The sequence below is a fragment of the Dermacentor albipictus genome, chromosome 7 (assembly GCF_038994185.2).
Source record: "Dermacentor albipictus isolate Rhodes 1998 colony chromosome 7, USDA_Dalb.pri_finalv2, whole genome shotgun sequence".
Lineage (NCBI taxonomy): Eukaryota > Metazoa > Arthropoda > Arachnida > Ixodida > Ixodidae > Dermacentor > Dermacentor albipictus.
This window is the reverse complement of record NC_091827.1, coordinates 73,402,997-73,416,970: the sequence shown is the minus strand read 5'-3', so window position 1 is coordinate 73,416,970 and position 13,974 is coordinate 73,402,997. Positions and strand designations below refer to the sequence as shown.

At 47.1% G+C, this 13,974-nt stretch overlaps 1 protein-coding gene across 3 annotated transcripts in view; it reads right to left on the bottom strand.

Moving 5' to 3' along the window:
• Window positions 1-13,974, bottom strand: part of LOC135916087 (uncharacterized) — a 113,924-nt gene that overhangs the window by 72,698 nt on the left and 27,252 nt on the right. For all 3 annotated transcript variants that reach the window (XM_065449316.2, XM_065449317.2, XM_065449318.1), the window contains exon 3: window positions 8,978-9,081. In XM_065449316.2, coding sequence (XP_065305388.1) covers window positions 8,978-9,081 — 104 coding nt within the window. The remainder of the gene's footprint in view (window positions 1-8,977; window positions 9,082-13,974) is intronic.

Here is a 13,974-nt window from a genome sequence, read left to right as displayed (position 1 = left end):
AAATCAAGAAAAAGAAATGGGCATGGGCAGGAAATTCAATGAGGAGGGAAGATAACCGATTGTCAATAAGGGTTACAGACAGGATTCCAAGGGAAGGGAAGTGTAGCAGAGGGCGGCAGAAAGTTAGGTGGGCGGATGAGATTAAGAAGTTTGCAGGGACGACATGGTCACAATTAGTACATGACCGGGGTTGTTGGAGATGTATGGGAGAGGCCGTTGCCCTGCAGTTGGTGTAACCAGGCTGATGAAGATGATGATGATGAAAGCATTGATAACACACAAAAACTACACGGTACAAAGTACCACCTCCCTGCATGGCAGTCCAGAAGCGCGTGCTTCCGCCATCCATCTGAGCGCATGGCAGAATTTGCTGCCAATGTACAATTTGCTGCCTGAGCGAATAGATCAGGCAGCAAATTGTAGAGTGCGTTCACCACCTCGCTCCTCGCCCGCAGGAGCTCCCATTCTTGTTGTATGGCAATCCAGAGCTGCTCCACCGTGGTGGAGCAGCTCTACCGAGGGCCCTGCTGCTCCACCGAGGGCCTCGAGAGCCTGAATTTTATCATTCCTTAAACATTTTCGATTAAGTTGAGATCGGGACTGCCGCTCAGTCACTGAAGTTGCGCTGAAGCTGCAAAAAAATTGCGACTGTACACGGCATGTTTATTAGACTAATTTCTAATTTAATAACGATGGAACGCCCTCCTCCTCTTCCCTCTTTATTGGATTGGCGTGGCTCGTTACATGCTTGTGCTCACATTTCCGAGCACTGATTAATCTGTGCCTCACTTTCGCACTGGGCTTTCAACAGAGCACTCGTGGTTCCTTCTCTTTCCTCTGCGTAGAAATGGTACCACGTTTTAACTGCTTGCCCTCACATTTCCGATCGCGGATTTGTGCGCACCTGGTTTTCACACTGGGTATTCAATGGATCACTCGTTCCTCTGAATAAATTCAAGACTGCGAGATGACGTGGGCGCTGTCTAGCGTAGAAGTGGTTTGCCACGCACTTATTGTGTAAGCACGCAGGAATACCAAAAAACACTGATACAAGTAAGAGCCTAGACATATATGCTTTATTTTCTTTTACTTTGTGATGCATCTTCTTACTGGATAGCGCCGAACGATTGCTTCTAACAACCGCACGAACCAGTCTTCATACTGCGTAGTCCCGAGCAATCCATGGCTTCTAACAAACGCGAGAAAGAGTCTATGCAGGGCACGTGGCCATAAACTAACTACCACATCCGTGTAAGTTGAGACTGTAGTAATGGTGCAGTTACCCTGTACCCGCCACTAAGGGGGTGGAGTTTTACTTTTTGACAATAACTTTCTATTTTTGCATGTGTGTGCACGTGATCGGCTCCACAAAATTCAAGCTGTGATTGACTGTCTCCCCATCCACATTCATACTCGTCCAGATAGCAACCCCAAAATTCTGGATACAGTTGTGAACAGTCCGCTCTTTCTGTGAATAATGGTCCCCAGCTGAACATTGGCTGCAGCGATGGGGCCTAGCGCCACTGAATTTTGTCGGTCGATCTTGAAAAGTCGCAGCTCCTTTCTGGTAGCGCAGACCACGCCGAAAACGCATGGTCCACGATCTGCAACGCCTCCGTAATTCTTGGCGCCCGGCGGAAGGTTGTTGCCCGGCATCCGGCGACCTGGATAGTACTTTCGCCCACCGGGAAGACAGTACTCGTCAATAGCACTATTGCTCATGGTCAAACTCCGCCTTTCAGCCCATTCAGTGAAGTGGCACCGTGTGGGTTGCCAAAACAGCTTCCGGCACCTGTTGCACCTGTAGGCAGCCCGATCTCCATTCTGAGTCTTCCGATATAATGTGAGCACTTCGCAAGTTGGTCGGTTCGCGTTGAAACCCAGGTCCTTGTAGGTGTCCGAGTGTTCCGATGACGCCACTTGACTGGGCATGGCCCAGGTTTGCGATGCGCGCACAGCGCTTGAAGCCGGAGGCAGCCGAAGCGATCGGACGAACACTTGCGTCGCAGCCCAGTCCCACGATTTGCTCGGAAAGCCTCATTGTGAAGACACACTGTCTCCGCAGATGTAGGTCTTCGCCTAACTCATTACACAACAGCGCACTGACGTTTTGGAAAGTCGAAAGTTACACTGAAACGATGTGTCAGTCAGGTAGGTGAACAGGTCTACACCGTGATATTGACTCTGTCTGCCACTGGAAGCGATGAGATGGGTTATTGCTGCTGCTGCCATGTTCGCGAGTTCATCACGGCATGGTTTCGCGATGTTCCAATTGAGCATTGAGTTGAGTTGAGAATTGAGTTCGACTATCAAACAAAACCATCAGCAGCGCTGAGAGGCATTAACAATATTTACTGCCAATAGATAGACGCACAATGCACTGTCATCGGTGATGCACTGAGCACCACTATCAGTGAAACTCAGCGATGAACATCCATGCGACCGCGCTGCATTGGTATTCCCTAATGGGCAAAGAATGGATGGATTATTGTCAAGACTGACTTTATCGAGAATAGCGCTGCAGCACCCCTGGCAAAGGTTCACCGCATGAACTACCTCGTCGGTTCCACCCTCTAGACTTTACGCGCTTGTAAGCTTTCGCCTCTCTCTCGGCACCCGTGGCAAAATTTTTTCACTGGAATGATACCGAACTCACCGAAGACCATCGGAAAATTTCTACACGAGGCCACCAACACCTAGAAAACACTGGAAATAAGGAGCAGACAATTACACCACTGCACCAACACAACATACTATACCGGAGTTTAATCACTGGGCACAGACAACCTCCGTTTACTACAAGAGCTTCATCAGCTGATCACTTCGATGCAGCCACAAGTAACATCCATTGCTGACACCATCCGCGAGGATATTCACCCCCACTTGCTGCGGCCTCAGCCGGAAGCGATGCCTTACGTCGTCGTATTCCATTGTCAGGCTCTTCTTTCGCTCCAAACCGCGGTAGTGTTGCAGTTCCGCTCTTCACCACCGCAGCCGCCAGTTTGCCCTCCAGTCGCCTAGCGCAGCTACAGAAGCAAGCCCAATGTATGGCATGCTCCAGCTGCTGCTACCACCGCTGGTGCTCATGGCGCGACTTGGGACTGCGACGCTTCGCCGTGAAAGCACCACGTCACCAGCTTGGTGAGCGGTCCCGTTGCATCACTGACTACCTCGCTTCAACATAGCGGAGACCCGACGTGTTAAGCGTTCGCCATCGCCAAAACGCCATCTGTCGCCACCGCACCGACCATACACTATCCTAACCCACGTCCTGTCCGTAAACCCACATACCGAAAACAAAAAAAAGCAGCAACCGATGGAGGTGTGGTAGCTGCACTTCAATATGAAGAAGACCCTTCACCGTCAACGGTGACTCTTCAAGACAAATTCGGACGATGCAGAAACCAGACGCTGCCCTCACGACGAAGCTTCGGAGCCAAGAACACACCAACAAAAGACGACCCGACGATTCGACGCATCAGCCGTGGTCTGATACCACGACATAACTGCAATGCAAGACAAATACCTGCAGACCTCGACGTACACTTCTACGGTCTTGAAGTCACCGCGCTTGTAAACTGGAGCAGACTATTCCGTAATCAGTGAAGTTGAAGAAAGCCAAGGCTGCATGGGAGGGCCATTAAATTTGGTCAGCTGAAAGACACATCATAAAACCGGCCAGAATGTGCATGGCAATAACTACAGTTCATGACCTGACCTAACCTGCAACATTCGTTGTCCTGCAACAGTGCTCGTGAGACGTAATTCTTGGAATGACGCAACCCGATGCATTCGTTGGCCTGACGTTAAACTTCATAACGCTGTCCAATGATCAAACGATAGCGACGGATACGTCTTGCATTGTTTTTGAGGACTAAATCAGCGTCGCGCCTCCTTCCACCATTGTGAATACCGTCGGGAACGAGACATCCGTGACGTAAAAAGCATCATCAAGGGCAACCAATGTCTATCGCTCAACTGTGAAATTTGGGTCGAAAGATGGATTGCTCGAACAGACAGAAGTAAGAGAAAGTGATGCTGACAAACTTCAGCCAGGAGTTCCAGCACAACAACCAGAGCACAACGATGGCATACATCGAGGAAATTGTGGGAACCAACAAAGCGTTCGTGCACTCAGATTCTGCCGGATTTACTCAGGCGAACATAGTTCCGAACCGGACTTCGACATAAATCCAAGCGCCCCCATGACTAAGCTCCAACTGCTTAGGGTTCCTCCCCGACGATACAAAGACTACTTTTCCGCGTCATGGAGGATCCGACAAACACTAGTTTCATCGCACAATACCCGAAGTATGCGCTGCATCAGTTCACCACGACACTTGGCGAGTTTCCATGCGGGAACATGAAGCTATTAGCGAAGAATTCCAAAATCCGGCTCGACAACTTCATCCGGCCGTTGAAAAGCCCCCGGGCATCTCCTGTAGTCTTGGTGAAGAAGCAGGATGGGAACCTGCGTTTCGGCGTCGATTGTCGCCGTCTGAACAAGACCACGAATTAGGACGTATACCCCGTCCCACGGATCAACGGCGAGTGGGTTCGGCTCTGCAACGGTAAATACTTGTCGTTGATAGGTATCAACACTGGCTACTGGCAAATAGAAATCCACGAGAGGTATCGCGAATAGACCGCCTACATCATGCCAAATGACCTCTGTGACCTCAAGGTCATGTCATTTGGTCTGTTCGAAGCGCTTGCAACGTTCCAGCGCGTCACGGACAGAGTGTTAGAAGGATGAAAGTGGCAGACCTGTCTTGTTTACTTGAATGGAGTCGTCGTCTTTGCCGGAAATGTACGGTCACTTTAGGTGGCTTGCGGCAGTACTAGAGGTCATCAAGTGATCAAGGCTCACTCTGAAGCTGTAACTGTGGGGCTGCGCTTATGATGAGCTCCTGATCCCGGCCCACGTCATCAGCAAATCTGGAGTCGGTCCCAACCCTTAGAAGATCACTTCGACCGCGACGCAGTGCGTTGATTCCTTGGCATGTGTGCCTGCTACAAGATCTTTGTGAATGTCTTTTAACGCATCACTCTGGCGCTGACACATATCAATAAATACGATGGCGAGTTCAAGTGGTTAATGCCGCCAGCCAACGCTTATTGAAAACTCAAGGTGCGCATGCAGTAGTCGCCCGTAGTAGCGCACTTCAACGTGGATGCGGATACAGGAATCTGTACTGACGCCAGTAGCCTAGGCCTAGGTTCCCTCCTAGTCCAGAAGAAAGACGGACTTGAACGGCTGATAACGTGTACCACCTAATCGCGTTCAATAGCGGAGGAACACTATTTTGCAACCGAAAAGGACTGCCTGTCCTACACATAGGCTACAGTGAAATTCCGCCGTGCCCTGTAAGGCAGGCTATTCAAAGTCAACCATCACGCGTTAAGTTGGCTGGTGAATTTAAAGATACCTTCTGGACGCCCGGGGAAGTGGAGCCTGTGACTGTAAAAATATGACATCACTGTCATCAGCAGGTGCGGACTAAAACACTCTGATGCTGACTGCCTGTCTTGCACTTCCGTGGACCCACCGAGCCCCACTTAATAAGATAGGGACGACATTTTGGTACAATATTTGGCCATGAATTTGCATTGCCACAGGGAGTGGACCGAGCACTCAGAAGCTTTGCTGAGTACTTGCAAGTAAAGACCGACGATGTCTCGATGGTATTTAGGCGCGGATTATCTTCACTTTTCAGAAAAAAATGATCTCCTGGTGTTGAAGAACCCGCAGGACTCTAGTCAGAAATGCTGTACGCCCTGTACAGAGATGCGACAGCCCAGCAACTCGAGTTTCGCCGTACGCTTGGAAGAATACAAGAGGAGTGCTATTTGCCGCGCCTGTCGCCCATTACGTCGAGACATGTCGAGACTGCTAGCGAAGCAAGGCACAACCGACGATGCCGATGGGATTGCTACAGCCGATCAAGCCTTCTTGCTGACCGTGTAAGCACATCGAGATTTGTTGGGGCCCTTTTCGAGGTCAACATCAGGAAGCAAGTCAATCGTCGTGGCTGCCGACTACCATAGCCATTGCGCTGAAACGAAAGCTCTCCCTACAGGCTGTGCTGCCTAAGTTGTTGAATTCTTCGTCCAGGACATCCTGCTGCAATATGATTCCCCGGAAGTCTTCCTCAACGACAGAGGGATGGCCTTTACTACTGAGCTGACTCAAACCGTTTCGCCAGGCCAACTGCCTACTGCCCGCTGACGAATGGTTTCATGGAGCCCCTGACCGGCACCATCGCCAACATGCTTGCAATGTACGTCGACGTCGAACACAAGAAGTGGGCGGCCGTCCTGTGATGCTTAACCTTCACTTACAACACGGCGGTGCAAGAAACTCCGAAGATCATGCTTTTCAAGCTGGTTTACGGCAGGAACCCTACGACGACTCTCGACGCCAACGCATTCATACATCACCGACGAAGGGAGTCTCGACGTCACAGCCTATGGGCAGCACGCTAAAGAAGCCTTACAGCTCGCCCACCTACGCATCAAGAACCAGCAGCATACCCACAGCCGATACTAGAGTCTTCGATGACGCTACGTCGGGTGCAAGCGCAGCGATCGCGTTTAGGTTTGTACCCCGAGAAGCCGATGAGGGCTTAGCGAGAAACTTCTACACCGCTATTTCTGACCTTACAAGATCATCGAACGCATTGGTGCACTCGACTATGAGGTCGTGCCAGACGGCATTTCCCAATAAAAGTGGCACCGCTTACGACCAGAAATAGTTCGTGTTGTGCGACTTCAGCCGTTCTACAAGCACTAATGAAGTTTGGAAGTTTGCATAGCTGAACTTTGAACTTGATTTCTTTGGACTTTGTTGCTTTGAACTTGGTGTCTTTGTTGTTTTGTCCCTTTATAATAAGTATGATATGTGTGTTATAATAACTAAGTATGTTATGTTTGTTGCCACAGCACGATGCTTTTTGAGAGGGGAGCATTGACACTTGGGCTTGTTTATCATTCTTGGGTGATCGCTTTTCACGGGCTAGAAAATGCTAGAAAATGGACAACGTTATCTGTCAGCGCAGAACGCGGCTGAACGCTGGGAAGTTTCTCGTGTGTTATCAATGGCTCTATGCGCTGTTTGTTGTCACCAAAACCTGTACAATATCATTGTATGAGCAACGGGAATTGTACAGCACTCGCTGGAAGACACGCGGGTACCGGCGATTACTCTCGAAGCTTTGATGACTCATACAAAAAAGCTGGTGTGCTTGACCCTCAATCAGATTTCGACGATCGCTGATTGTGTTCGGCACTGTCATTGTGCTTTGAGTGTCTCTTGTTCTTGTGGGCATAACTTCGTCCAATAAAACAATAAACTTCTGCATTCAATTTTGATACTGAGTCTTTTATAGTCAGACTATGTTCATTCTGGTTGAGATAAGAATGGTGATGGCACATACGTGCAAAGTGCGACATGTCTGGGGCATAATTTAGGTACTGTCTACCACTGATGCCGCACTGGCCCACACCCATTCTGGAATAATTGCCCTGAAGGGCTCCTTTGTAAGTAACACATGTCGAATGGCAAAAAGAAACCCTCCAAAAGTTATTCATCCCCGAAATGTAAATCATTATATTAGGTAGTGGGTGTGTTATAAATATATATGGGCTGATATGGAGTTGCAAGTTTATGAAATGCAATGGAACATGCGCATTTTACAGGATTCTCTAAAAACGAATCCGCGGATGCTTATTGCGTAAGTCAAAGAGAATAAAGTATATCCCGGAAAGTGGTGAATATAGTTCACCATGCAATGAAAACATTGGTGTAGGTTGCGAATGCTTAATACCCGCCAAGCAACGTCCAGGTTTTATACAGGAAGCAAAGAAATAAGTATTGATAATATTATCTGCGTACCTGTTCACCAACAGACTCATATATGCCCCTTCTGGGGTAGTTTAATATATTCGTCTTATATATATCCGCAAACATATCTGCCCAAACCGCGGCTATGGCAAAAACACCTGGCACGCTACAAGCAGGCAGCCATGCGAAACACTAGAATGTATTAAAAAATCGCTTTCTAAAGAAAGGCCAAAACATTCTGCCGTTTTGAAGGTGTCAAGTGTAGACTTGGAACTTTAGATGAGGGTATTGGCTGTACTAATTAAAGGTTGAAATGATTAGGAGCCCTATTCTTGGTTGCCAATAAGTGCTGTATGAACGTTCAACTAAATCCAGTGAAAGGTTGTAATTCTCGGAACCATCTCATCGCTAATATTATTGTTACCTTGGTATGCGCTCAATTTTTCCGTCTGCTGAAGAGCCAGCATAAGGCAAGCTGAGTTGGGCAAATTTTGACATTGCGAAATTAAGTAACCAATGAATTTACTCACTTTAGAGCGTCTGCCCAGCGTGCTTGTTGGCGTGAACCAACATACTCGTGTGTTATGTGCAGTACTGGTGTCCTTGCGTCTAAGACATGACGCCGCCACCGTCCTGGTGTAGCTTCACAGCGACGTAACATTGGAGTACACATGCATATGTTCATTTTCACAGACCGATTTATGCGCTCTCCGCAAGGCAAAAGTGCAGGCCTAAACACAATTGTCCAATATTTGTAAAATGAGAACTGTATAATGTATACGTGGTGTCATTATGGGCCGAATAATACCGCTGTAATAATAGTGGCGCTCTAGCTGCTAAACACACGGTTGATCATTCAATACAACGGCAAGCAAGTACGAGCACCTTGTTGACCTTTCGGTGATACACCAGACTGTTCAGCATTCAGACAATGTTCGTGCCAGAAATGTCAAGAATAACAGTTTATTTTGCCTCCTTAACTGCATTCGTTGCCTGAGAAGGCTTATGTGGGCTGAATATGACCATATTTCCTAAGTATAAACTAATACTAATGAGGCGTTTTTACTATTCAGTTCGGTTATGCCTTTTATCATGTGCAATACAGAAGTATGTGCAGCCTTATATTATACTCACGGGTCTATAGCGTAAAAAAACACTCGAAATGTCCAGCCATCGTACAAGGGTGGTCTCAACGTGTCGTTTATATATGCGTTCTTGTCTGCGAGCTTCCAGCCAAACTACAGAAAAAAAAGAGGCAGAGATTGTGCAGAATTAGAATCACGAGGTATTTCAAGGGCTGCTGATGGCGCAAGTAGTGCACAGGAACGGATGCAACATATATTGGCGCTAATGTATCTGGTACGCTCACATATAGATTGAGCAGATGTGTGGGTCATTTACTATTTATTTTCATCTCTTTTCTGCAGGCTTGTTCAATTGATAGAGCGTGTACCACACAGAGTAGGTCTAAGTCGTTTACGTGCAAATGAGTTCAACAGGTGGAATTCTATTGCCGGCTCCTGGAAATCGCGTATAACTACGCCGCTTTCGTTAGAATGGGGAAAGCCTGAGAACATGGGTAACGAGAACGGCGTGGCGACAGTTGCATGAAAGTTACAATGCCGACGTGCTGACAATGCCAAAATATAAGATGGTGATGAAGACGATGACCCAATAACGATGGAAGAACAAGGACAGGATTATGACGACCATTCGGAGACATTCCATTCCATTCCATTCCATTCCTTTATTTCAGAATTCAACTTTACATGTACAAAGATGTAGATGTAGATGTAGATGAAGATGTAGATTTAGATGTAGATTAGATGTACAGATGTACATTGGCGAAACGTTCACTCGCTTTACACATTTATTAGAGCATACCATCCATGTTATTTCAGCAGTGTCCAGCGAATGGTGTTACAAAAACTAGCTTTTTCTACAGCGCTGTACTAACCCTCACTCATGTTTGCCAAAGTGCTGTTCGTGTGCTCTTTTTCTGTCTTTGGCAAATACACGCGGGAAACTCGTGGTTTTTATGTTATGCTTCTCACAGTAATGCTGACGGAGCCTTATTGCGCTCTTACAAAAACGCTTTAGGAAGCTGTTTTGTGGGACCAAACATGGAACAAGCGGAAACAAATTCATTGCCCAACTTCCGAGGAACCAGCTAGGGTACACCAGACGCTTTGAGTGTACATGAAATATTTACTGCGAAACTTAATTATAACTGTCTCTAGTACAACGGGCAGCATGTTCCAGTGAAAATGCCGCCACCGGCGGCGCACGTGCGAAGCGGCCTGATTTCGAGTATGCGGGGCACGAGTGCAGCTACGATGACTTTGGAAGCAACATGGTCGAATGCACCTTCGTCGAAAACGGACTCTCAGCATGATTGAGTGTATTACCAAAAATAAGGGAATTCCAGATCAGCCATTTTGGCAACCACGGGCCGTTCGACTGCAACGAGCGTCACAGCACACAGCCAAATAGAACTAGTAGGCGTCGGCTGCTAACACTTCGCCACAGGAAAGCAATAAAAACAGAAGAGGAAGGAAAGGAAGGAATCTGGCCACGTGAGCGGAGAGCATCGAGGCAAGCATCAGACAGCTGCATCCAGTCCCTTGTATGAAATCAATCTACGAGAAGCCACCACCTCTATCTAAAGAGGATTCTAAAATGACTCTCAGATGGCACAAAGAGTCATCATACGACATTTTACGTTCTTCCTATTAGCCGAAACAGTTCCCGATGTGAGCGGAGGGTAGGTCAGTGGTGAAAAAATTCTGCTACACGGAAAACCAGTACTTATTATCTTCATTTATTGACACTAGAACATGAAACGGTGGTATTGGTCAGTAACTTCAATCCGTCTCAACGGCAAAGTGCACTATTTAAACGCTGATGTAGCAACCTGAGGAGTGACACTCAAATGAGCTATACATGGCCTTGAGCGGAATAATAAAAAAACCACCTAAGAATATGAAACCAAGCAGTACATATCTGATACGCAATAATGCTCGGGGGATTCGAGACATATTCTAGCACCTTCTACGACAAAATCCTTCACAGTGATGGGCATTGTGAGGAGATGGAGGTCACATGTTTCTTAAACAAACATATAATCCGAACGTGTATAATGTTTAGCTAAAATAGGGCATAGGACCGATGTCTGCCCGAACCCTAGCCTTCCTGTATTTCACAAAGGCAGGATACAAGGACTAAATGTCAAGCATGAGTGCCCCTGAAAGTACGCATCGTGCGTTGGATAACATCTAACAGGACCAAATAATGCGATGAACGACTAAGCGACACCACCAACAAACGGACACTCAAAAACCCGGTTGCCCAAAATGGCGCCGATACTCAGAAGGTTCGCAAAGGACGACTCTGAATAACAGGAATAAATGTAGACAAGACGACTAACAAAAGCACCAAGAACGAGCTTCCCTTCACTGTTGCGAGCTCCCTTTCGCCGTTACGAGCTCCCGTTCACTGAGCCGGATCCCAACAATTAGAAAAACAATTCGGTAATAATCCCTCTACAATATGCACGCACACACACCACACGAAATTATTAGGAGACACGTTATTGTGGATTCTGTGAGGCCTTCTGCAAACCCAAGAAACGTAACTTCTTTCTGCAGTAGGAAGTACTGGTCTACTGCACAGGTTAAGTGGCTAGTATTGTTTACTGGAAAGTAGTGGTTAACTACTGGTCTGCAGCAGCACAGCGGAGGTGGCTTGGCTTCAGTAGATGTGGCGATAAGGACACAGACTCCCAGGCGACCTGCGGACCCTTCCTCTACGGAAGAATTCGCAGGAATGCTCTTCTGGGGCCATCAAATAAGACAAGAATATCACAGTGGATGGTGCATGGCACATGCTCCTGTCACCGGTAACATAGGGGCAGACAATATTGGTCGCGAGAGCTCAATCCGAGCAAGGAACTACACCCTGAACGAAAACAACAATGAAATATGGTGTGCGAGGTCTTAGAACATCAACGTCGTGCATACCAAGAACTCGCAACGCAAAATCCGTAATGGAGAGTGGAGGGGACTCAGTTATACAGCAATATCTAGACAAACACATGTCACATCTGGGAGATGGCTTACCATCTGGCCAACCATATGTGCCAACAAGTTGTCTTTGTTCCGGGGGAGGCTACGTTTGCCCCATGTGACATGCGCGTGCAACTAACGGCCCGAAAATTCAAATTCATAGCAATAAATTAAAAAAATCCTATATGGAACACAGGGCCGCCACCCTCACCCATACTGACCTGAAAACTCAATTGAGTGTCCTCTACCAGGTCCGGGACTGAGCAGCCACATTCCGGCACAAGTGACACTAAAATTTTTAAACAATAACTTTGTTTCCCTCTCTATCTTTCTCTTCAAGTGTTACTTCGCTTCTTTGCTGGAGCGTGATGGCACCGACCAATAAGGATGGCCCTAAGGGGAGATTCTATCATTGATAGGCACTTCGAGCAAGAATATTGGCCTTCACATTGATCCTAGCAGTGCTTACAGAGAAGCTAGTAAACTTCCGATTTAGATAGAAACAGTGCAATCATTCATTAGCCGAAGCAACAGAGCAGTATCTCTACGGTCCTCCAGAACGTTAGGGAGAATGATTCAACTTATTCCTGTGAACAACGGCACCTGTTTTATGTGCGTTTCCTGAGGCACTATGGCGTAAAGATATTCCAATCGAGGTTTATTCTATTTCTGCCACTAGCCGCCCACAATTGATACCTACCACCTGGCCTGGCTGTCTTGCGACGCCTTGAAAGCAGGGACAACTCCTCATCTGATAAGGTGCGAGCACGCTGGGTACGCTTAATTAGGCCAATCGAAAGAAAAATAATCACTTCCGATGCTACGCCTTTTTCGCCATGAACTCTACGCTAGGTGTAAAAGTTCATCAGGTTGCGCTAACTTCGCTTGCCTGACACGCGACGTCACAAAATCGCAAGTACTGACCACAACAACGTAACGTGTACGCACTAACGGTGCTGTACTATTGGGAATTTTTTTGCGATATAGCTTGTACGTACATAGATATAGCTGTTGTCCGTATGCTTGTAGGAATGCTGCATAAAAACATATGCCTTGCAAATGGATATCCTGAAAAGAATGCTATTGTACTTTGGTGAGTTTATGATCATCTTCTGTTTATCGCAGGAACAAATCACGGTGCTGAAGTCAGACTGTAAATGTTGAGGTATAACTGAGATATGTCACCGAGTAATGTAGTGCGTAGTCGCCGGTGTATATCCTGACAGTGTACCGATGTGTAATGGGAAACATTGTGCTGCGTATCAACCTGCTCTGGTTGCTCAGTGGCTATGGTGTTGAGGTGCTGAACACGATGTCGCGGGATCGAATCCCGGCCACGGCGGCCGCATTCCGATGAGGGCGAAAACACATGTGTACTTAATTTATGTGCACCTTAAAGAATCCGAGTTGGTCTAAGTTTCCGGAGTCCTCTACTATGGCAAGCCTCATAATCAGAAAGCGGGTTGGGCGTGTAAAACTCTATTATTTCATTTTTTTAATGCTGCATGTCAGATAATGTTAAAGGTAGAGTGCTGCTGGTGACATAACCACAGGTGACAATAGCGCAGCATTTCATGAAACACGTTGTTCCTTTTCTGAGAGACTATTTTTAAGCCATCCAAACAGTGAGTCTGAAAGTCCGACAAATGGGAGTACGAGAAACCATGATTGTGCAGTACATCACGTTCATTTTTAAAGCTGCCAAAAAAAATCGTATTTATCAGATCAATGTTCCTTAGTACCAATGCTATGTGATATAAATTCCATGCACTGTCTCATGGAGGCTAAACCTTAGCGCAAACTGTGTTGCGTGGACCGGAAAACATGATTTTCCGAAACATGACTAAAAAGAACTGAGTACCCGGCGCAGTGGGCCTACGGCTTATGGCGTTGTGCTGCTGTGAGAGCTACTAAGTGCTACTATGTGATACTACTACGGGATTCGATTACATGACATGGCGTTTTCAACAAATGCTAGAAGGCTCGTGTACTTAGATATAGGAGCACAATAAGGAAAGCGAACTGGTGCAAATTATTCCGGCGTTTTTGTTCTACGACGTGCCTCAT